The 26,138-nt window shown below is 38.4% G+C and overlaps 1 protein-coding gene across 2 annotated transcripts in view; it reads left to right on the plus strand.

The window, feature by feature from the left end:
• WLS (Wnt ligand secretion mediator) overlaps positions 1–26,138 on the plus strand; it is a 112,902-nt gene that overhangs the window by 14,236 nt on the left and 72,528 nt on the right. For both annotated transcript variants that reach the window (XM_070467962.1, XM_020896178.2), the window contains exon 2: positions 25,401–25,673. In XM_070467962.1, the coding sequence (XP_070324063.1) occupies positions 25,401–25,673 (273 nt within the window). The remainder of the gene's footprint in view (positions 1–25,400; positions 25,674–26,138) is intronic.

Raw genomic sequence — 26,138 nt, forward strand, 5'->3', positions numbered from 1 at the left:
AGCACGAGACATTTGAATAACCACCTCTGCATTCCATTGTGTTCAGCTTGTCGGTCTGGTGGGTGGGAATGAATTCATCCACACATGCTTCCAGGTTCCTGAATAGTACTGAAACATGCTGTGCAGAATATGTGCCTGCAGGCAACCAGGAACCCGGGCCTGTTGACTTTCCAGTGGAGATGTGGGAACAGAGATGTGAGAAGGAGATGTAAACCAAAAGAGAAGGAAGCAAAAATAAGGGAGAAGCCACACAAAAGCTGGACTTGGACTTCTCTTAGCCACACCTACCTTTCACCTAGAGGGGGGAGTGTTGTGGAGGGGACACAGCCTGGCACAAGAGTCCGGGGAGAGGTAGGGGAGTGATGAAGAGAAAATGGAGGCTTGAAAGAGGCCACAGGAATTCCTCCTTGGTTGAGTCATCACACATCATCATTCAGGCCTTCCCCTCTAAAATAATGGCACTTGTGTATGTGTGTTCATGCACTGTGAACCTATCTACTGCTCGAAAGGCTAGGTAAAGCCACACTGGAAATGAGAGTTTGCTATTCTAAATGTAAGCAAGGGTTTGGAAGGACTGAATAGAAATCCTGGTTCTTAACAAGGCACATAGCCCTTGTTGGCTATGTGGTCTTGAAAAATTATTTAAACTCCGAGTTAGAGTTTCCTCATCTATCTCTTGGGTAAAATAGGAGTAATAGTGCTTGTTTTATAACATTGCTGTGAGGATTATGTGAAATAATTTGTGAAATGAAAACTGTGTGTATAGTAACTTGCAAACAGTAAGCACATAGACTGTGCTGCATGGTATTTTATTATTAGTTTTGTTCTTTTAACCCAAGAATGAACTCCCAGTGTGAAGTCTCTCAGAGTTCATAAAAGGTTTTCTGCCTGCTCTGAACCTGGATACACTGGTCCAGGGAGAAGAAGGTGGTTCTAGAGTCATGTTTAGATTGCTTATGTGAAATTAAACTCAAGTGACTAGAAAGACACATTTTTGTTGCCTCCTAATTTTATTTGTTTTCAACAAGAATACAATGATGTTAAAGGAATTAAAAGCAAAGAAAAAAGGAAAAGAATCCTTCTAAAATCCACCATTTTTTTTAAAATCCACCATTTAATACAGTTCTATGTTAATTTTTTATTCTTTCACACTTCTGTTTGACTATTTCCAATTTTATATAAAAGAAATGTAAAAGCCTAGTTAGCAGAGGCTCAGAAGTTTATTGTTTATGCCTCTACCAATTATGTGCTTTCTTTGGAAATTCAGCAGTCAGTTCCTCCTCTCCTTCTAAAACTCCTCTCTAATACTTAACTCAAGATTGCTTGTTGAACCATTGAACCATGGGAAATTCATTTTCAAAATCTGCTTAATTGCTGTGAGACTTTTAATTTGTTCTGGATGATGGTGCTAATGTCTGGGAACTGGGACTGAAGCCCTCCAAAGTTGTTAATTCAATCAGCTGCTGTGTCCTTGCCATGCCTAATGAACGGGGGGGCATCCAGACCCCTCTCACAAAGAGCCTGGGTCCCTCCTGACCACCTCGTCAAAGATGAATAAGAGGGGCCCCCAAGTTAAGTCGAACACTTGGGGCAAATTACCAGGGTGTCAGTCCACATTATCCAAAGCCCTGGGTTGTGCTTCCCCAAATAATTATTTGGTAGGGTTTACGTAGGACTCCAGAGTTTTAAGGCATGGTTTTGTGTGCATGTGTTCACACCTGCTAATCTGCAAAATTCTTTAATCACTGAGAATCCATTTGACTCTGTCTGCAATCTGTAAGATCATAAACATAACCTCCAGACTATTGATATTCCTGTTAACCACTGAAGTTTTCCATGGCGCGACTGGTGAAAGCTTGCTCTGTCTTCATGATAAATTAGCTTGTTTATTCCTCTTCTGCTTATTTCTATCCTGCTGTTGGTTAGTGTAATGAAGCAGAAGTCCATTGTGTATGTTCATTGGGTAGCGATCCTCTGGCACCAAAGGGGGTAATTGAGTAGAAAGGCAGAATGCTGTTGGTGCATGGGAGAAGTTAACACCACATGAGGTCACCAGGCTTCAAGCTTTAATCAATGTGGACACAATGCAATTGAGATTTTGAAAAGGGTTTGTTTATAGTGTGAGAGTAAGGGTCAGTAGTTAATTTGAAATGCTGTAGGTGTGTTTTCCTTGAACCAAGAAGGTACAGAGCATGTGTCATAGAGGATTGTAAATATCCTCAAGGGAGGGATGTAATTGGGGTGGGAGTTGAAAAAGAAGGGCATTTGAGAACTTCAGTATTCTTATTATTGACCCATCCATTTTTTATTTAAACTTTTATCATTCTTCAAAACTGATAAAGTGAGTGTAGAAAAAACCTTAGGTCTATAGTATAGAGACACAACCTTACCAAGAAACAACTTTTTTTGGCTTTCCTTTGGGAAGATACTTGAAGTGCTATGAAATATCATTAAATTACTAAGAGTAGTACTGAGTGCTAGTTCTCAAAGAATTCTCACTCTCAAACTCTCAAACGTTTATATCTTTTAGGATTGTTAATTGCTCTGGCTTGAATGAGATAGAATAAAAACCCTTAACCCTATACTCATTTATGCTGCTCCCTTTTTCCATTTCAGGCTCCAGTCTAAACCATGCTTGTCTGTCTGCTTTTTGCATTATCTTTGACATTTCTCTCCATTACTTAAGTATCTTAAGTTTCAACAGCATGGAACACCACACTTTTATAATCCCTCTTCCAATTTGAAAGTGGAGAGGCATCTGTCCTTTTGTCGCAAGGAAACTGCAGACCAATGTCTGGTTTTCAGAGACGACTGTGGGAAGAGAATGTGAAGGCTATGCAGAGCTGATGACTAGATAGGGACTCAGAGATGCTTTGTTAAGTGCATGTTAAACCTTTGATGAATTCATACTCCTAATACCTCATATTTGTACTGTGCTTTTATCCTTCACACTTTCATAGGAGTTATCGTATTTGATCTTACCAGCAACTGAGACAGGCCAGTCTACCAGCAGTATTCACATTTTTAAGTTATGGAAACTGAAATGGAGAATAGCTGTGTTTGTGGTTGGTTTTGTTTGAGAGGGATTGATTCGGTGGGATCTATTTGTCGTGGAATTACTCTGAGGATTTGAAGAGTAATTGCTACATGATGATAGGATAAAGAATGGGAAAAGAGCTTTTTTTTTTTTTAATATAGAGAATTAATTTTTTGTAGAAGTTGCTGTATGTTAACCAAACATTACTTTCAGAACTATCTTTTAGGACAAGTTCATGTCATCTGTGGTTCATCGTCTTTAATTTTCCTATATAACACTCAGCTGCTCTCTTAAACAATTGTTAAGCAAATATGTAAAAAATATCTTTGAAGGAACAACAGATTTGAGCCATTGAAGGTGTTCGAGTGTTTTGACCTTTCCCTGAGCAGAGTCTCAGTCCTTAGAACCCTATGGAAAATCTTACAGATGGAGCCATGGAGCACCTTGAGATAAGAGTGAAACTAATTTACTAATCTTCGCTAGTAAATGATGCTGTATACCCACTATATGCTGATGCTACCCACTATAGTGACTCTTCCCTGGCGTGCCTTTCTCCCTTCAAGTCATGCCAACAAATATGCATTGAAAGGCCATTTCTGGTGTTGGTATGATAGCCCATAGAATGGATTATCATAATTATATTATCTAATCTCCTACTGTCAGACATTAATGATATTTCCTCTTTGGGGGCTATATAGTAGCAATACTGGGAAAACCTCCCTTGTAGTTAAATTTTTATTCGTACCCTTATTTTTTTTTATCAATTTCACGTCTGTGAATTTATCTGAGGTCAAAAATCATGCCAAAAAATTAACACAAAGGAATTTGCCTGGCAGTACAGTAGTTAAGACTTTGCACTTTGATCCTTAGAGAACTAAGATCCCACATAGCGCATGGCCAAAAAAAAAGTCATGCTCATTTTAAAAGATTTTGATAATAATCTCCGCTTGCCCTTTGAAATCAATAATAACCACCCATATACCTCATAAGTCAATCCTGGGAGTGTTCCAATCCCTGAATCTTGGCCAGTACTAGGCATTACTTTTATTTTTTTTAGCAATTTTGCCAATGTGCCAAGAATGTTGTTTCTATTAATTTACATTTCTTTGGTTACTAGTGAGAGTGAACCTATTTCCATATGCTTATTGGCTATTTATACTCCTTTGTGACTTGTCTGTTTCCTTTCTTTAGTATGCTATTTTCAAATCTGACCATTTTTGTAGTACAAGTTCTTAGAGATTAGGGGAAGAGGAAAGATTTACTAGGGAGAATGGTTCAGCCTAATTCCGTTGATAGCAGGACTCTGCACTTCCTCTGTGGTACCTCCCCTTTCTCAATCTCAGACCATGAGGTTTAAGAGACTCTTCACCTCTGACTCCAGTGATGGGATGTGACCAAGCCACAGGGGCATGTGGCTCAATTTAGTCTAATCAGAATGAAGTCTGAGACTTGTTGTGGAAGCTACCAGGATATGTCCTCTCTGTTTATTATTGAACTTGAACTCAGATAACATGAGCCTGGAACTGGAGTCCTTCCCATGAATCCCGAAAATGAAGCTGGTAATATATAAGCTAGAATTCAGTGACTGTAAAAAAAAAAATGAGATCTGTTGATATAATTTGACTTCTCGAAACAATCACTATCTAAAGACCACTCTGTCTCTGGACATTTTTCATCATCTCTTTACTAATTTATTGATTAATTTTTGCTCAAGCAGCTTGATGCAGGGTTTCCTTTCTTTTGCAACCAAAAGACCCCAGACAAATACACTTACTATGCTTTTGGTTAAAGATAGATCAATGGAGACCACTACTCTAGCATAGAAAGCATATTTGGAGAGTTTGCTCATGTCTGGTGGAATAGGCCTTTAGTAGCAATTAAAAAATAAAACTAGGCATGGAACCAACCTCTGTTAGGCACAGCTCTTCCAACTAGAGCAGTAGTTGAAATGGGGTGTGGGTGTGTGTGTGTGTGTGTGTGTGTGCGCGCGCGCACGCGTTGCACCACTGTTGGAGCACCAACTGGCTGGTAAAGATCATTAGTGACAATTCTTGGAACCTGGCCAGGCTGTTGGCTCTGAAGCAAAGCTCATTGCAACATGTACTCCTGCTCAGCTGGATGTGTGTGTGTGAAATGAATGGCAAGAGGATGTCCTAGCAGCTAAAATGAGGTTCTCGAAGGCACAGGAGAAACTTTAATGACTACCCAAGTAGACTAGTATTTGAGGGGAATGGTTGGGAAATGTGAGTAGGTATTTTGATGACTCGAAGTTTTTTTGGGACATCCAGAAGTCTGTGAGGCAGAACAAACAATGAGCTGGTACATGTTACTCCAGTCCCTGGGCTGGGCTAGTCGTGGGCTACAGAAGGAATGCACACATGGATCTTGCCTTCAGGCACCTTAAATTTGACTGGAGAGGCAAGAGCGATAAAATAAAGATATTTGTTAAGGTCAAAGTGAGTGAAATAGACTAAGTGTTCTAAGTATTTTCTAGATCAGATAAAAGTAATATTTTTTTTTAAGAATTAGGGAGTTTGACCTGGGCCTTTGTGGTATGGGTGATCATTGGAAGCACAATTTGATGTGCATAATTCAAGGCAAGATTCATATCATTCAAGGTACTGAATTAAGAATAAACTTAATAAAAAGCTATGAGTGGCGTATCAGAGAAATCTGGTTGTAGCCCATTTGCCTCCCTAGACATATCATTTAATCCCTTATGCTTCTTCTTGCCTTTGATTATTTGCTACGTAGAGCTAGTAATGCTTTCCCATGGCAAATAAAAACAGAGGCATGTTTTTCTCAAAGCCAAATATGTTGACCTTTACCACTCATTTCTTTTCTTTGTGTCAAGGGCATTAAAGTGAGTCCTCAGAGTCTTTGACAGATTAGAAATCTGTTTAGATATGTCAAGAGGCATAAATCATGATAATTATCTATCTTGTCATGGAAAGAAAGCATGAAGTTAATGAGTTGAGATCTCAAGGAGCCTACTTCTCACCAGCTGTGAGACTAGGTTTAGTATCTTGTCTGTAACTTGCCACAGATCTGTACATCTGTAAATAAGATGTGTATGAAGGCAGGGAACTTATGTTCTGAAATGTACCAAAGAAAGATAAGGTGGCCCTGCTTTAGCTGAGTAGACAGGCAGGACATATATAAAAATATCATTAATAAAACAGCAGGATATGGTAAAAATGTTAGGTAGTATTCACTGAGCACTTACTATGTGCTGGGCAATGCTCTGTTTTATATGCATATCTTGCCCCACTGACATGGTTGAGCTGGAACTTTGAGCTAAGAATCTTTGTCTTACTTGCTGTTTTCATGTTTAAAGGTCTAGAGAGACTGGATGATCCTGAAAGCACCGATTTTGACCTCTTTAACTCGATAATTATATTTTCTTTCAAAACTGTGCTTTCTAAAAGCAGTGGTTTTAGGGACAAAACCTAGGGGTGGCTGTAAATTGACTAGAAAGTTTACAAATACCCATAAGGACAGGCATTGTGTTAGTCATTGTGGGCAAATCCATTCAGCCCAGAGCCTTCCGTCTGTATTTCCCCTTGTGAACTCTTGCTGAATGTCCCGTCATCCTTTGTGAGATGAGGTCCTGTTCATCCTGTCTGCTTTCACGACATAAATGTTTTAGGAACTCTCCACAGACTGGCTGGATTGTCTCTTTGGGCTATGAACAGATTGTGTGGGTGATGAGACAAGTAGGAAAAGACTCAGCAATCAAAACAGGGGGGTGGAAAGCTCTTTCTCTGGCTCTCAGAATGGAGCCTGGACACAAAGGGAACTTCGTTAATCATGCCTCCTTTGTAATCAGAATGGTGGAGGCATTTTTTAAAACCACTATTATTTTGTCCTCTGTCTCGTCTGAGTGAAACCAATTGTTAATAGCTAATCAAGGAGTTAAAAATTTCCCAGACATGGCCAGGCAGAATCAACTTCACTTGATAAAGTAGTGGGTGGATTCTGGTTGGAAAACCAAGTCAGGTGTGGTGACAGGCTTCTTGTAGACATGGTGCTACATGGTAGGAGCCCCTTGTCCACGATCAACCTGGTGGCAGCTTTGTGCTTAGCAGAAAATTTCACCTGTGTTTGGAAATGGGGAAGAGAGAAGCTTTAGGAATTTCGGTGAGTTAGAATTCAGTCACTTTGTAATACTAAGCAAATGCTGAATGGACAGCTTCAAACATCTCAATTTACTGAGCAACTTGGACAACTTACTTGTTGAATCTTTCTGTAGTCCCTTTCTTAGAAATCAAAGGAGGATAATAATCTTTGCTACCCACTTAATGGGTGCAAAATAATGAGAATGTAAATGCTTTGTGTGTCCTGGAGATGAAGAGATAGGGAAAATTCTCTTAGTGTTATTCATATTTAATATGGTAAGATGAATCAGTATTTTTTTTTAAACCTGTTATTATTTTAGCACCTCTTCCCTTTTACAAGGGAGGTTGTGTGCCTTAGCAGAAGTTGACTTTGTAACAATTTTATTTTCCAAGACAGGTCCAACAAGTTTACAATGTGGCTGGTTTTCCAAGTGGAAAGTTTAAGATTAGCCCTGTCCTATCCATTCTCTGAATCTAGTGATGAATTGTTCATTGAGGCATATCAAAGATAGTGAAGCCAAAGGCAATATTAGCATTTAGAAGAAAGCTAATGAACTATTCTTCTAACTACTCCTTTATTGTCATTCAGTCACCAAGTTGGTTTCGACTCTTTGCAACCCCATGGCCTGCAGCACTCCAGGTTTCCTTGCCTTTCACTGTCTACCAGAGTTTGCTCAGACTCATGTCCATTGAGTTGGTGATGCTATCCAGCCATATCATCCTCTGTCGTCCCTTCTCCTCCTGTCCTCAATCTTTCCCAGCATCAGGGTCTTTTCCAGTGAGTTGGCTCTTCGCATCAGGTGGCTAAAGTATTGGAGCTTCAGCTTCAGCATTGGTCCTTCCAATGAATATTCAGGATTGATTTCTTTTAGGCTTGATTGGTTTGATCTCCTTTCAGTCCAAGGGACTCTCAAGAGCCTTCTCCTTATCTGGATGTTTTTTCTGTTTTCTTTAAAATACTGAATGGATTTTTGAAATCAGATAGTGAGAGGTGGCTGTAAATTCCAAGGAAGATGCATCACAGTGTATCTTAGAGTTGGAAAACAATCCTTAAAAAAAAAAAAGGACCCTACTGCACTATCCCGTGTTCATCTATTCAGAACAGAAAAATATCCCCCACAAGGTCTTCCTCTCTTAACCTGTTTCACCTAAATATTTCCTTCCCAGGCAAGATTGGAGTCTGCCTTTCCTGTTATGGCAATGAGCTACTGCTGGTATTCTTTGCTTAATGGAGGCCTCCAGCTTTCCCCACCCTCTGTTTTCACTGGAATCGGAGATTTCCCAATTCTTTAGAAAAACAGAGATTCTTGTTTTATAAGGGACCTGAGAATTTGTTGAGTCTGACCTTACCAACACTGGGATCTCCCCAACAACCTCCCTGCCAGCATTTTTCCATTCCAGTGACAGTTGCTCAATAGACAATTAAAATTGTTTAATTTTTCAATCTAGTTGAAACACTATGATGGTTAAATGTTCTTTCTTATGATTCAGTGAAAAACTGGCTTCCCTTACCAGATTGTATTATAATTCATTGTAATTTTCACTCATGAATCCTGGATTTTCCTTTTAGAATAACCTAGAACATGTGCTGCTTCCCTTTTGTTAGATGGTGACTTTTCAAATGTTGAGTGGGCCAAAAAGTTCAAGTATTGTGTTGGCTGAAAACTTCATTTGGGTTTTTTCGATAAGATGACTATATCATTTCTGTCTCTTGACTTTCTCTTTTCCAGGTGAAAACACCCTTTTCTGATAAGATTCCTCACCATACTTATTGTTTCTATATGGTGCTTGTATTCTCAGTCAAGATTAAGTTTACTTCTGCTACCATGGCAACCAGATACTGCTTGTTTCTGCTTACAGGAAACCACCATTTTCCTGTTTTCAGCAGGAAATCCATAAATCAAAAATCAACTTATTAGTATCCTTAGAACAAACACATCTCTATTACTGGTGATCAGCTTAGTTCAGAGAACACTGAGTTCTACAACAATCTATGCACTGACCTCCCCATTTTAGCTCATGTAACTTATGCCAAATGTACTTCCCATATGTGTCTGCGTTAATTTTTCTCATTAGGAGAAACAGTGTGACCTAAGATAGAGACTCTGGACCTGGATGGATTTAGGTTTAAACCCCAGCTCAACCATTTATTGGCTGTGACCTTGGTTGAATTATTTACATTTTCAGAGCTTCATTTTATTCATCTCTAAACAGAGATAATGATATTTACCACTTACTGCTGTATAAGAATGAAAATCAACCCAGTTAAATCCTCTGTACTACTTCCTGGCTCGTAAGAAATACCCAATGACCAGTAACTTTTATAATCATTTATAATTTGTAGATGACAAACTGATGCATAATACAGCCAGTCCAGCATGTAGGCAACTATGATGGTTATGGATTGAGGGCCTAGAATCCCCGAGTGGTAAACTCTGAGAAGGGAGTTGTCACAGGTTGGCTTAGCAGGGTATGAATTCTTCTTCCAAGTCTGAGGGATTGAGATAAAGCAGGAGTTCTCAACCAGGATTAATTTTGACCCCCCCCCATCCCCCACCTCCCAAGAGGATATTTCGCAGTGTCTAGAGACATTTTTGGTTTTCACTAAATTCGAGAGGAGAGAAGATGCTACTGGCCACTAGTAAATAGAAGTCAGGGCTCCTGTCAAATACCCTATAATGCACAGAACAGCTCCACAAAATTTATCTAGCCCAAAATGTCAACAGTGCTGAGGTGGAGAAATTCTGGAGTGGAGGTAAGGGTACAGGGTAGCCAGAAATATTAAGAGGGAATAGGCATGTGCAGCTCTCTGATTGTAAAAAGCTCAGACTTTGAACAAGATATTGAAATAAAATGATGATCTAGCATAGCTATAGCTCAAACCTCATATAGTCAGCCCCTAACTTGCCCTTCTATAATGTCAGTCCTTTCCATCTTCCCAATGTCATGTGTTATGCGCTAATTAAATAAGTCCTGCCAAAGGTTTGTATGAAGTTTTTGCACCTATTATCTTTTTTTTTTTTAATGTTGCCCCTATTTAAAGATGACCGATGTCTTTAACTGATCCATCTTGAAGTAGAGATTCTGTCAGAGAAATGGGCAATCCACCAAAAATGAATTTAAAATAGTATAATAACGTAAGTTTTCTATTCATACTGTGAAACACAGTAAAGAAGACATAATCAGTAGCACTGCTTCTGGAAATCCCCATTTTCTTTGATGTTTCTAACCTCCGTCTTCCAAAATATCCCTAAAACCTCCTCAGGTAAAATTCTTTGTAATCCAAGCCCTTCTCTTCTACTTGTCCCTTTTCTCTTGACTATGTGTCATGAAAACTCAAAGAATCCATTTAGCAGCAATAGTGGAATGCTCATTGGGGACCAGAGAAGGGCATGCAGCAGAGCAAGCAAGACCAGCTTTGCCTATCTGCAGGGAGGAGTAGGGAAGGCCCACATTAATACTCTTGGCTATAGTTTTTCTAATATGAAAATGTGAAAAAAGATGTTAAAAATCCCATTTTGCTGAGAAGAAAATTAAGAGCTAGTTCTGTGTTCAAACAACATGCTACTTAGGATATCCCTGGGATATTTCTTAGGGAAAGACATCTTAGATGTTCAAGTTAAAATTCTGATAGTATCCTCTCTGACTGTTGAGAGCCTCTGTTTTTAATGACCCAAATTTCAGACCTTTTAGTTCTTTGAATGTTTAGATAAACACATCCCTGGAGGGAGGAGGGAGAGACAGGATAGAGAGCAAGGAGTATGTTGCCATCTCCCATCAGATTCTTCTTCGCCATCTGCTTGCAGCATCCTTACTATCAATAGTTAACACTCATTAAGACCTTGCTATGTGCGAGGTACTGTGTGTGATGGACTCTTTTTATTAATTATTTTTATCTTTACAACAAACTTACAAGGTGGGTTCTGTCAGCAACCTTTTCAAAGGAGAAACTGGCATTTTGTAAGGCTATGTAGTAAATAGCCCAGCTAAATTGCTGGCAAGTAATAGAGCTGGAATTTGATCCCAAGTTTTTCTGAGTCTAGAGCCCTCGCTTTTAAATTTTCTTATTCTGTTTTTGTAGATGCCTACAATAATCTAAAAAATCTTTCCAGTGAAAACATTTTCCTTGCTGCACAGTAATTGTTGTTTTCTCTTATGGAACTTTTTTCATGAAGGGTAATCTGAATAAACTTTGAAATATATTAAGAACCCAGCAGTTTAAATGAAAATCTGAATGAATGTTATGAATTGATATCTTGTTAGCAAATTTTGCCCATGATCTTTTGGCTTAGGGCAGTGTTTGCTGCGATTTCCATTTCTTCTGAATAGTAGACTCAGCTCTGTTGAGCCTATCTCTATCATCCTGAAAAATAGAGGTTGGACATACTCCAGATTATTTCATTGTTTTGGAATGTCTTTGTGTTGTGTTATACTGTGAGTGTATGGGACATCAGCTAGAAGCTGGAATGGAGGTTTTTGTTTTTTTCCCTAAATGTTTTCATTATGAGTAGATTGGACCACCTTCCCATAGTATATATTATATATTTCATTGTGCTGAATTCATCAGGATGAAATTTTACATATACAGGTGGCTCTAGCTTGCCCTTACTTTCTGAAATAGTTTGTTGATATCACCAATTGTTGGAAGATAGAAAACACCCAGAACCCATTTTGGCCTTAATAGGCAACAGAAAGTGTAGGAGATTACAGTCTTTTCCTCTAACAGATGTGAAAATAACAAGGAAAATGAGAGAGGGGGCTAGATGGGTAAGGCATGACAGCCTATAGTATCAGCTTATACATTGATTCTAATTTAAAAGGGTATGTTTTAACCTTAAAAAGAACAACTTTCACCATAACATAGAATATATAAATTCACCATAACATAGAATATATAAATTATCTTTAGAGTGGAAACATTTCTAAGTTAGGAGTGTCTAGCAGTAAAAGCACTGCCTTTTACAGTTGAGAGAACTGGGGGCTCAAGCTTGGTCAAATGGTTTATCTGCTTAGTGGTATATCTAGTGCTCGAAAGCCACAATTCCCACCCCTGGGATAATTCATTCAGCCAAGATTCTTATCCTCAAACTTGTAGTAATTCAGGAGTAGCAAGCCAATTTGTGGCCAGAGTTGAAGCTCTGAACCTATAAAGAGTGCTCATGGAATGTAATGATGGAGAAGGCCTCAAGGCAGTCTTTCATCCCCATCCAGGGCAGATGTCCTCTGCACTTTTTTGTTTTTTTAAAGATTTATTTTATTTTTTGGCTGTGGTAGGTCTCTGTTGCTGCACACGGGCTTTCTCTAGTTGCAGCGAGCAGGGGCTTCTCTGAGTGATGGCTTTTCTTGTTGGGGAGCATGGGCTCTAGGCGACCAGACTTCAGTAGTTGCTACATATGGGCTCAGTAGTTGTGGAATATGGGCTTAGTTGCTCCATGACATATGGGATCTTCCCAGACCAGAGATTGAACCAGTGTCCCCTGCTTGCAGGGTGGACTCTTAACCACTGGACCACCAGGGAAGCCCCCTCATCCTCTGTACTCTTTGCATTTACCAAGTGTTAGTAACCGGAGCATTCCTCCTCACATTGATTGTCTTCAACTGGTTAGGTCAACTTTGGGCTGTCTGATTTTTATTGCTCTCAGATTTTCTTCCTTCGAACTTGCAACATTGGAACCACCTAGAATAATTCCAACTACTCTTTCAAACCTTAGCCATTTGTGTATTTGACCTTTTAGCTATAATGCCCCCCACTTCATATAAACTGAGCTCTTTAATTTAATAAGCTTGATACTCCAGCTTCTATATAGTCTGACTGTCATATGGCATATCACTCAATTCCTTTTGATTCCTCTCCTAGCAAATGATATTGCCCATGCAAAGAACTTGGACATCCTTAACTTCGCGCTCTCACGCCCATGCCCTCAGAGTCTTTACCCTAACTAGATCTTCACTCTGGTCTCAATTGCATTTGCCTGTCACCATTCAGAAGCTCCATGTATCATCTCAAGACTTCTGTACCATCCTGTGCTCCACAGTTCCTTCAGTGTCAAATCTTTCACTGCTTTTCTTTGCTACTCTTTTGAGAACTTTCATATGTAATTCATTGGACCAGAAAGAAAAACTCATTTAGAGCTGCTAGGTCAATTGATCATACAGGCAGCAGGTTTCTGTCTGAACTGTTTTGTAGATTTGGTCTCAAAAGTAGGATTTGATGCCTTTAAAAGGAAATGACTTGAAATTCACAGGCAAGAATACTGGAGTGGGTTGCTATTTCCTTCTCCAGGGGATCTTCCCGACCCAGGAATCGAACCCATGTCTCCTGTGTCTCCTGCCTTGGCAGGTGGATTCTTTAAGATGTGAATATTTTATCTCATTTTGTCTCCTATTTTCTTTCCATTGTGCAGGCCTTGATCCCTTCAAGGCAGTGTTGGCAGGGTAAATAACTATCTTACCTTTGTGAACTTTAGTTTCCAGGAAATATGCTAAAGAGTGGTATCTAAACATGCTTCTATAATTTTAATATTGGCTGCAAACCCTTTGGAAGAAATTTTTCAAAAATTACCATATTTTTTACTTGTCTGCTGGTTGTCTTATACACTTTCTTTTGATGAGTGAATTTACTTTTTTTTTTTTTTTTCCTGTGGATTGGGGTGTGCATGTTTCAGTTTAGGACAAGTTCATTTTTATCCTCAAAATTCAGTATTCATTTCATATATAGGTTAATGAAGATCTGCATGAACCATCATGTGCTCAGTGGAAATGAGCATATGTACCATTGTGAGGCTGGCATCACAGAAGGCAGCCGTGGCTTCTTCCCAAACTCTCTGAATGCTAGTCTTAATTGTTCTTTGGTATAGGTGGGCCATGGATGTGATACACTAAAGACATATTTAAATAATCTAATGGATGTTTGATAAAAGCTTGTTAGATAAATCGAGCATAACAATGTGTTTATTATGACATAAAGACTCTTCAATGTAAATAGTTCATTTCAGATTCGGAGGACCTATATATTCAATCTCTGTGCTTGATGCTATATAAGACTTGGTCCCTCCCCAGTGGAACTTATAATTTTGTGGGGTTCAGAAGCTATGTTTACAAATAAAGTAAAAGGCCCTAATAGAGACATAGGCCAGATGATACTGACATCAGAGGTAGTGTAAGGATCATTTGTTACTGATGCGAAATTGGTGGAGGCCTTAGATGCTGGCATGTTATAGGTATTTAACAAATTGAATGAAGGAGATGGGACTTGAGCTAACACCTGGACCTGATGAAAATATTAAAATATTTAACCTGTATTTAGTGACTTTACCTTTATTAAATTTTTTATTCCACTGGGTCTTTCTTGCTGCACATGAGCTTTCTCTCTTTGCAGGGAGCAGGAGCGACTCTCGGTTGTGGTGTGTTGGCTTCGCTTGTTGCAGAGCATGGGCTCTGGGGCTCGTGGGCTTCAGTAGTTGTGGCACAAGGGCTTAGTTGCTCTGTGGCATGTGGGATCTTCCCGGAGCAGGGTTCAAACCTGCGTCCCTTGCATTGGCAGGTGGATTCTTAACCACTGGGCCAACCAGAGAAGTCCTATAGTGACTTTACTCAATTTTTTGTTATTTCAGTGTTTTAAAACACCCAATACCTAAGAATGTGACCATTAAAATTTCAGTTTACCCTTAACATGTACCTCTACCTCCAGTTCTAAGGAATTTACAGAGTATAAGGTCCAGTTTCTCTTGAGTAATCAGGGAAGGGGAAATGATTATTCTTAGCATTTGTGAAATTCCAGATAAAGTCATTAGCAGACCTTGCTTGACCTTAGCCTCAACTTGTTCTGTCCAACACTGAATTTCTGACCGTTCAGCATGTCCTGTACTTTTGTTCCTTTCCTAAATGGATCAGAATATGGAGAAAAATAAATAAGTAAACTCCATGACCCTCTTTATTGGACCCTAAGGTCTCCATTCCCTAATATCCTGAATGTGTTAATACATTGTGACTTTACTATTTTGTTGTCACTGAGAAAAACGTATTTATTCAGGCTCTTATCTAGTCAGTTATTTCCTGAACGTGTCCATGGATGTGGTGGAGAACTCGCCCTTTCCTGAGTCAAGTTGTGCCATTGTCTGTCTACCCAGATTATCAATGAATTCTTCCTTTAGTTGCTCTGAATTCAGCCTCTGCCTCTCATTTGTATCCTTGGCCCTTATCCAGGCCCTACGAGGTCTGTCACAGATTCTTCCACGGCAACTTCATCATGTGTTCCTTGAGTTGGATCTTCTCTAGGTGAAATATCCCAGACTTCTGGCCCAGAATTTGAGGCTAGAACCGAAACTCTAGTAAAATTAGTTTCAAGTGAGTTCAGTGTATTTTGGGAGCCTGTTATTCCGTCACCCTTTTATGGAACTTGGTGGAGGCCATCTGTTGCTGACTGTAGTCTTTCCAGAGAAGCTGTCGGTGGTGCTAGGTAGTGCCTTGTCTGTGGAGCTCCTTATGGTTCTATTCAGTCATCCTTAGCCATCATTTTGCTCTGCAAGTCACGTAGTGAGGGCTAATAAATAAACTGGCGATCGAGGCAATGTGGTGTATTAGAAGGAGCAGCAAATGTGAAGTGAAGACCAGAGTTCCAGTCCCAGCTGTGCCACTTACTGGTGGGAGAAAATCACCAATCTAATGCATATGCAGTGGGGACCATTATAATGACAACTTGACCTGTTTAATAATCCAAGTGTCTGAAAGCACTTTGTAAAATGCAGTGTGCAAGTCATATATTAGTTCATGTTCATGTTTATTTTTAACATTGATAATATTGATAAAAATAGAATATCTGTCATTTATAAAAATACATGTCTGATAATAATAATTACAGGTAATAAAAGTGTGACATTATTATAGAGTGTCATACATACTTCAGAACAAAGCAGCTGTTTCTCCTAGATTTAATTTGAAGGTTTTCTAACCCTAGAGTGTCACCCCACAGATGTGCCAGTGGCAAGCTCACCGGCTTGTAGAGCCAGCTGGCTAACTTGATGTCTTCCCTACCCCAGTACTCTGCCAAAGCAGCTTTGGGGGCCTCTATAGGGACTCTTGAGAGATTTCCCACACAAGAGGTGGTTTGCTCTCCATGCTGGGTTTATGAGATCATAGCCAAGGTAGTAAATTATAAGATGCTATAATTCACTTGCCATAGGTGGTCTTGGCTGCATTCCACAGCCTTTTGGCTGAATGGTGGCTGATTTTGACACAGTGGCACAAAGTCAAAAATTCAGCCCAGATGACTGGTTTGCCGAGTGATGAGCAATAGGATCAACAGATGAGCCATTTGGTTTTTCTTTGGAGGCCTTTTTTGTTCACTTCATGTGTGTTTAGTTTATAGTGTTCTGAGTATTTCTAAAGTGATGGAGAAACAGTAATTGTAGGTATTTTTCAGAGCTAGAGGTTAGAAGCGGTGATTTGATATATTCTTGTCAAGCTTCTTAATTTAATTGCTCTTTGTTGCCAGACACCAAAGTTGAGGGTCAGTTTTTTAACCTGAATTTGGGATTGCTCCCCCAATTAGCATGTCTAATGGTTGGCAGATTTTATGTGCTAAACCTCTGGCAGGGCTCTTTATGTGCATTTTATTATTTTTTTAAAAAGAAAAAAAAAAAAAACTGGCACTAATCTTGAGCCTAAAGAAACTTCATGTTTACCACAGCATTTCAAATACTATGTAAGAATTTGGCTCAGTTTCCCAAAGCACTCTAATTTTTTTTTTTCCTCTTGGTTCCAACACTCCTCAGTTCCACGGGATCCAAGCCAGGCAAATAATGGAAGCCAAGTGGTGCTTCGTGTTTGCTGTGTGGATTCTGACAAATGTAGAGTAATTCTTCTATTCTTCAAAGCTGTTACATCTTTGGCTCCAGAACAATTGAGGTTGCCGGCTAAGCATTTAAAATCCTCTCATACTAAGATATAAACATATACTACTTTTCAATATTTTTTCAAAGAAAGAATGAATTACACCAAGTGTTTGCTACAATTTATGAAACTTTGATCTCGAAATGTCATTTATTCATAAGTTTCTGTTGTAGGGAGCTGTTTTTAAATATGTGCTTGAGTTGTGTGTGTACAGTACAAACCACTTTGCATTCAACTCTGCTATTTGGGGGGTGTGTGGGTTGATAGTGGTAGGTTAGTGTAGAGGATTGTTCTGCTATGTTTAAAAATTTAGCTTTCCTAGAACAGATGTTAGCATAATTAATTACTACTTACTGAAAACTGCTGGCAAGAATGAATTACATATCACTTAGTGTACCCCATTACATGCACTAGGGCATAGCTAGGGTAATTCTGAAAATTAGTTCCCCAGATCTTGGTCCTGCACATCCACTCTCAGTTCTCCAATAATTGAAATTGAATTGTAAAATAATATTTCACTTAGTAATCTAGTAAGATTTAATTGGTCTCGTTGAAATATAGGAGAATTTTATCTTCAAAGTCAGTGGCAGAGGTAGAGTGTCTGACCATTATAACTTCAGAGCAATTTCAGTAAAGGAATTAACAGACTGAGTCAGTTAATTCCAAAGCACTAAGTCAGTTTAACACAAGTATTTACACTTTCTTTGGCTGAAAATTTTGAAGTGGTTATTATTATGAGACATTCTAAAACTGAGGTACATGTTGTGGTAGATGCTAAGAAATCTTTTTTAGAAACTGACCTAGTGGGAACAGTAACTAGAATCAGCTCAAGGAATTGCTAGTGTCTGAAACCTCACAACTAGACCAGATAATATGATATGGCTACTTTGGCCCTATGGTATATGCCACATGTATCTTTTTAACTAGAATTCATGTAGGTGGTTCCTGAATTTAAGAAAGTCAGGTAGGGTCTCTGAGGGAGCTCTATTTAATACATTTAAATGCTAATTTCTAAATTTAGCCAGATTCCTCTATGTTAAATAAGTGTTTTTCTGGAGGGGGGTCTTTGAATAAAAATTGTAGTTGTATAAAAGATATTCATCTGGTCTCCTTGGTTTTTGCCACTTATGTACCTCTTTCCCTCATGCCCTTTCTTGGGAGGGAATCAAAGAATTCTAAGCAAATCCTGGAATTGTCCAATGGACTTAAATGCCTAGTTTATTTCTTATAAATTCTCATTTAGGCAAGCATAGATATTCAGATAGGCAAAGCTTAGAACCAATTTGAATATATAATCTTTCATAAATGTCTTATACATACCATTCATACCCAGGCAGTGGAAATTTTCTTTATATTAGAAAGTGAAATGGATATTGAGCCATTTAGCGTTGTATCACTCGTTCAGGTGAAAGTTGTGGGGGCTTAAATTATCCAGCTGTTGCATCTACTCTCTACTTTTAACATATAGACATAGACCAAGTAATTTTAATGCCCCAAACATTAATTCCATCCTTTAAAATCAGCTTCAACTCCTTTTTAAAAGTAAAAGTCTAATATTCATTGGTAAACCAAAATCTTTTGGGGGACAAAGAGAATAAATGGGATTATAAAAAAATTGATAAATCAATTATTCATGTTTATAGAGGTGCAGAGATCATGACAGCAGATTTTGAATTAAGACTAGATTTCAAGAGTTAAATCAACCTCCCTCTTGAGCCAGCAGAAAGTATCTGTTAGCAGTTGTCTGTATGTTTTTATTAAAAAAAATTTTTTTTTGTCCAGCTTTATTGAGATGTAGTTGACATACAGCACTGTATAAGTTTAAGGTGTACAGCATAATGATTTGACATACAGACATCATGAAATGATTGTGTTTTTAAATCAGTGTGTATGGTTTTTGTTTTTTTCATTTTTGTTAGCTAGGATGCTATTAGAAAAATAAAATTCTCTAAAATATTTCTGAAATGGTTGACTATTTTTAATTAAAATCATTAGTTTTTACTTTGAGGGGTTCTGGTTATTAGTGCTTATAAACATGAATTATCCGTTTACCTGGTCTATTTTCCATATTCCTCCATCTTGAACCCAAAGCAGATTAATCTTGAAATATCATTTTGGTTTCAGTGAGTCTTCCTCTCGTTCAGTGATGGCTATTCCTGATAATGGAGACTGCAAAGCTCTTTGCAGACCCTATTGCCTTCTCCATTCCTTCTGGGGCACCCTGTTAGCTACCTTGTAGCTACCTCCAAGATATCAGCTTGTAAGGAAAGATCTGCCAGCCTGCCCCTCCCCCCCCCCGCCTCAAATAAAAATTCTGTTGTTTGTGGGTCTCTTCTTTATGTTGCTGTGTAAGTGAAGCTGAGACTCTTGGAGCAGAAGCCAAGGCCCTTGAGAGAACTGTACCACTGGTCGGAAAAAGCCAAGGGCCGTACCAAGGTTGGTGTGGTCCAGCATTTTCACTTATTAAATGATCACTTTTTAAATTTAATCCTCAAACACAGACTATGCAATTAGCCTTCAGTATCTGCAGATCAACCAGCCAGGGACTGGTCTGCTGCTCAGGAGGACTGACTGTACTGTGTCATTTTATAGAAGGGACTTGAGCATCCTCAGAATTTAGTATCTGTGGGGGTTGTGAAAGCAATTCTTAGTGGATACATAGGGACGACGGTACTGTGATTTTCTAGCTATCTTCTGACCCAGCACGTGCTCTTCTTCAGTGCCTTCCCCACTCCCGTCCCCTTTTCCATGGCTAATGAACACCTGCTCTCTTTGAAGTTTAAGTCCAGGCCTCAGGCAGGCAGCTCTCCCAGCCCTCTTCACAAATGATGCATCCTGTGCAAACATCTGTAAGGGCACGTTTCAATCAAGATGTACTCTGCCAACTACTCACCCTCCCACACTAGACTGTGTGAGCAACTCGGGCTTTGGGACTGTCATTTATCTCTATCTTTAGGTAGCACAGTGCCCACATAATAGTAATACTTCTAGATGATTGCTAAAGGAATTGTCTTTATTTGTAATAAAGCAAAGAAATAAATAGTCTGTGTTGGCTTAAATGGAGACCATGTGTCATGTCAGCATGTTGTTTTAATTTTATTTTAACTTTTCTAGGAGGCGACCAAGTCTTTATCTCTGTCCAACTCTCTAATTATAGGGTTTGGCGGGAGTAGGGGCTAATGATTTGATGTTGAGTCAACTTTGAGCATGATAGCGGTAGTGGTTGGCCAGATAGCAATTTGTAAACTGGACAGCCATTTGAGATGCCATAACAGGAAGCTGACTGGAGTCAATGAATATTCTTCCAAAAGAAGTACAGGTTTAGTCATTGTTCACTTGAGTTTTTATTCAAGGTTACATTGTAATGATGACTGGAATTTTTGCCTCATTCTAGTGAATTCATTTCTCCTAGCTTCCAAATATCCAACTATTGCCCTTTCTCAGGTAATGTCAGGGTAAATATAGTATCACCACAGCTATAATTACTTTTTCCTGTAATTATTTATGTATTGTCTGTTTTCCCCATTATTTTTACATTCCACGTGGCTGGTGTCTATTAGGTTCACTTAAGTACTTCATGTATAGTAGGTACTCAAGGTGTATTTGGTGAATGCAATATGACCCTTAGTAATATATTCACTGAAAGGTCACCAACTTTTCAAAGAGGCTTCAAGTTGTGTTTGTTCAGTTTTCCACAGCCTTGAATCAGAAGTCTTACTGATTTCCTATCACTTTAAAATTAAAGGTTGTATAGTGTCAGATTTCACAGTTCTCCATTATAGTGAAGAGATGGAGGCCAAAAGTACTGTGTTAAAATACAGATTTAAAAAGTAGAAAATACAGCTTATGTTTGACATGGTAAAGAGGACTGGTCTTAAAATGGGGTGGTGTTTTCAAAGGGTAGCTTGTGAAGGTATTTTCAAAGAGTAGCTTCGGTGCCTTCCTGGGAGAGTGGTATTAACCCGCGTAGACTAACCAGTCCACAGTGCCTGGGCATATTCATTTTGGGCCTGAAGACTCTACTAAATTGTACTGATGTGGAAGTAGCTTTAGGCCACTTGTTTTCGACTAAATGTTATATGGATGGGTAGAGGGGACATTTAAAATGTGTGCCAAGGCAGCTGGGTGATATTATATTACTATCCTAGGAACACTGAGGAGTGGTTATTTTTAGCTTTCACCTGAGCAAACATGACTCAGTTTGTTGACCTGAATCCATCCAGCCCCCTTCTTAAATACACAAACTATTAATCCCTAAAACCACGCTGGTGACTAACTGAGGCCTTCTTTATGTATAACTGTTGGTTAGTCAACTGGGGCTTGTTCAAAGGTTACAGATAATTTCAGGTTCTCCCATCTCATTCTTTTCTCTTACAATAAAATCTTTCACAATTCTAAAAAAAAATTTGAAGACAGAAATCAGAGTTCTTTTGACTTTTAAACACTATTTTGTGACCTGAGTAGTCAGTTTTGGCCATAGCTGATGAAAACACCTGCTACAGTAGCCAGCCAGCTAGTAGCTGTAGGCTTTGTTTTTGGTTTACATTGATATGCTTTCTACTTAAGAAACACCTGGAAATTCACTTTTAGCTGGAGTAGGAAGTTGTCTTGAACTGTAAATATATTATTTAGGAAACATTATTCTGTTTAACTATCAGCATGTCTGTTTACTTTCTCAAACAAGTGTTTTGCCTTTTGAGCACTCCTAGAAATGAAAAATGTTGAATTATCTTCAGGTTTTTAAAGTTATGCAGAAGGTTTTTTTAGACTAGATTTACTCAAGTGGAGAAAAATACTTGTGATTCTCATATAGCTTGAGATGCACTTGTGGCTTCTCCAAGTTATAATGTTTATGAAAATATTAGTATTCCTGGGATATTTTTCTCTCTGCGAGAAACACTAGACTAATGAAAGAATGAAAATAATTCAGGCTGCTACAAAGGCAGGCGTTCACCACGTCCATTAAAAATGCAGCCTTTGTGCCCGTAAAGTGTTCAGCTTCTCTGTTATTAAAGTTTGGAATGTGGCTTTGGAGGTTAACTAGAAACTCAGATAGTTATTTTTCATTTTGGTCTAAGAAGAGAGTGACTTGTTTTTCAAAAGGATTAAAAAAAAAAAAAGAAATGAAAAAAGGTTCATTTTGGAAGAATAGAAGTTTTAAAATGTAGTAACTATTTTCTGCAGCAAATAGTCAGTTTGAGTGTGTTAGCCAAAAATAGAATTCATGACTTTCGTCTCCCTGTTTATACCTCTAACCACATTAAAAGGAGTTTAGTTAAATGTGCCACTTGATCTTTGTAATGTTGGTGGACTATTTAGCTGAGTCAGGATGACCAAAGTTTGATCGATTCATATTTCTAATAATAAGTAAGATGTCTGATTTCAGATGGATTAGGTATAAAATGTCTTCATGATACATTTTGAGTTTTAAAGAAAAACTTCTCTGGTTTGAATTAGTGACGGCTCTGTGTTGCAGTATTCAGTATACTGCACTGCAGGGCTTACAGCTAGAGTTCAGCAGTGCTATGTTTTCTGATAAGTTTTAGTAGGTATTATCCCAACTTCCTGGGAATATAACATTTTACTACTCAAAATTTACCATTAGGATGGATATTTAGGGATAGAAAAATGTGTATTTGAGTATTAGAAGTAGGGCAAAGTATTAATAATAAATAATACATACTCTTGAGTCATAAATGATTTTTTTCTCTTACTTTACATATTCCTCTAGTTGCTATTTGATCTCTTCCAAATAAGAGATGATTTCTGTTCATTAAGTATCTGAAAGCACAGTACGTCAAGTATCATATGTACCAAATTAAAGATATTTAAACCATGAACATAAACCATAATTTATGTTTTCCTTTCACTACTTTCAGAGAAAGGCTTTATAAATAGATTTAAAAATATATTGTAATAGAAGGATCTACATGAAGCAAACAATGAAAATTTTCAGAGATGTCAAAATGGACTACATTTAATAGAGACATAATCTCTGTTCTTGGGTGAAAAAACTAAGTGTTGGGAAAGGAGGCTGACTTTGTCCACACTAATTTATAGAGTTATTGTAATTTCAGTCAAATCCAACAAAAAATACAAATATTAAATGGAGTAGGGGAGGGGTTTTACTCTATCAGATATTGATATAAACCATTCATTTACATGATTTAAAATCAGTTGGTTGGGCCATGAATTTAAAGTTCAATACATGGAAAAAAAGAAAAAAGTACAGTACATGGAATAGAGTAGGTTGTCCAGAAAAAAATCTATTGGTAAACATAAGACAAAGGTGCTGTCATAAATCAACAAAAGAGAAGCATTTGTTCAGTAAGGAATAATTTAAAGATTTAGAAAAATTAGATTTTTACTTCATCCCTTGGAGCAAACCAAATTTCAAGTGGATCAACTATTTAAGAGTTTTTAAAAAATGAAATTGTTAAAAATAATAGAAAGTAAAAAGGTGACTACTGAATCTGGAAATTAGAAAATCTCTCTATATACAGAAGAGTGGAAAAAATATAAAGGAGAGATTATATATGAGATCTGGAACTTCTCTGTAGTATTAAAATATGCCATAAACAAATTAAGGCAGCAGATGGAAGAACTGAGGTAAATTACTAACAAAATATATTAGGTAAAGAATTATTCGTATTTATAGACAACCTTTTCAGATATCACATGATTATTTTGCAACCACTAGATGAAAATTTTTAATTATATGGAAAATACTTACATATAACAGCTAAAATTTTGTATTTTTTCATGTACTTTCAAGCACTGTTCTGAATGCTTTTCATATGTCAACTTGTTTAATGTATAAAGTGACTCAGATAGTTACTACTAGGATTGCCATTTAAGAGATAGTAAAAGTAATACACACACAGGTTTAGAAATTCACCCCTAACTTTGCTAGCTTGAATTAATGGTGATACAACCAGAAATGACAGAGCCAGGCAGGTTGGCTCCACAGGTTGTGTTATTTACCACTGTGCTACTTTGCTTTGCTAAGTGAATAGAAAAGAGAACGCTACAAAACTATGGTATGACCCTATTTTACAAAAACATATGTTAATATTAGTATGTATTTTAAAGTTATACAAATTAATTCCTCTATGAATTTTTATCTTGGTATACACTGATAGAAAAAACATAATATTTTGATATTTTTACAGTAGTGGTTCCTTCTCTCAAGTGGGATTTTGGGTAAATGTTGTTTTGAACTTCAACATTTCTGTATTTTGAAAATTTTCTTTTATAGCGATATGGCCACTTTATAATTACAAAATTGTGTTATTAATGTTCTATCAAATGATCCCTCTCAAAATGCAGGGATCATATTTTAGTATATCCCTCAAGTGTCCAGTCGGTGTTTGGGTTCCCACTCTCTGATAGGTACCTTCATTGGGATCCCAAAGTCAAAATAATTCTTTCTCTCAATCAAAAGCGGTGTTGTAGAATTTCAGAGTGTAGAAAAGCCTCAGAAACCAACCATCTTGATTGAATTTTAGAAGCCAACCATCTTGTTTCTCAGATGAGGATCCTGAAGCGATATACTTTGTTTAACCAATTTATTCCAAATTACCAGAGAATAAGTCATTTGACCATGCCTCAGACCCCAGGTTTCCTGACTTCAGACACTGTGTTCTGTGAAGCCCCAGTGCCCTCCAAGCCTTCACGCAGGTGAAAGTGAAGCATAGTTGATTCTTGTGACATTTGTTTGGTGTGAGGAGATAACTGAAAGAATACAATGAGAAGGCTCTTGGGTATTATGACACCTCTAGAGATCACTGAAGGATCCTCACTGGATTTGGGAGATCTCTTGGTTTTAATAGGGCTTCCTTAATAGGTAGCTCAGTTGGTAAAGAATCCGCCTGCAATGCAGTAAGACCCTGATTTGATTCCTGGGTCGGGAAGATCCCCTGGAGAAGGGATAGGCGACCCACTCCAGTATTCTGGCCTAGAGAATTCCATGGAGTGTATAGTCTATAGGGTCGCAAAGAGTTGGACATGACTAACTTTTACTCACTTGGTATTAATAGACTTTCCTGGTGGCTCAGATAGTAAACAATATACCTGCGACCTAGAGGCCAGGCTCTATTCCTGGATTGGGAAGATCCTCTGGAGAAAGGGAATCTTGCCTGGAGAATTTCATGGAGAGAGGAGCCTGGTGGGCTATAGTCCATGGGAGTCGCAAAGAGCTGGATACAACTGAGCAACTAACACTTGATATTAATGATCCTAAGTTATGGAAGGCAGTGTGAAAAATGGAGAGGACAGTTGTGGAAAGAATGTTAGCCAGAATTAGGTACTTGCATGGATGATTCTTCTAAAACAGAAAAACATTCTCTTTTCAGCTCCAGGACCCACAACGGCAGTATCCTACATGTCAGTGAAATGCGTGGATGTTCGTAAAAACCATCACAAGGCAAAATGGTTAATGCCTTGGGGACCCAACCAATGTGACAAGATCCGAGACATCGAGGAAGCAATTCCAAGGGAAATTGAAGCCAATGACATTGTGTTTTCTGTCCACATCCCCCTCCCTTCCATGGAGATGAGTCCTTGGTTCCAGTTCATGCTCTTTATCCTGCAGCTGGACATCGCATTCAAGCTGAACAACCAAATCAGTAAGTGCACCCTCCTTACCCCCTCCTGTCTTGGGGAATTTCTCTCTTCAGGCTTTTCAGAGCCAGTTATAATAGGAGTGAAATAATAGTGTTACTGGTGACAATTATTGACTGCTTTCTACTTACTGGATGCGTTTCTCAGTACTCTCCCTGAATTAACCCATTTTGTCTTCCTACCAGTTCCTAAAGGTAGGTCTTATTTCACTTTCCAGAGAGAAAACTCAGGCATCAGTGAGGTTGCCGAAAGTCAGAAGGCCAGAGAGTGGAAGAGCTGGAATTCAAAGCCAGGCAGCCTAGGAGCCCTGCTCTAGGCAAGTTCCATGCCTTAGTGCCACAAGGGAGCTGCCAATGGAATGATTGGAGAATTTCTGAAAGGTCCCATGTTTCCAAATGTCTTTTCTGGTGAGGCTTTGAATTAAGCCATTGCCCAAGAAAAATATACCTGTCAAAATGGGAACACCAACC

This window comes from Odocoileus virginianus, chromosome 5, assembly GCF_023699985.2.
Source record: "Odocoileus virginianus isolate 20LAN1187 ecotype Illinois chromosome 5, Ovbor_1.2, whole genome shotgun sequence".
Lineage (NCBI taxonomy): Eukaryota > Metazoa > Chordata > Mammalia > Artiodactyla > Cervidae > Odocoileus > Odocoileus virginianus.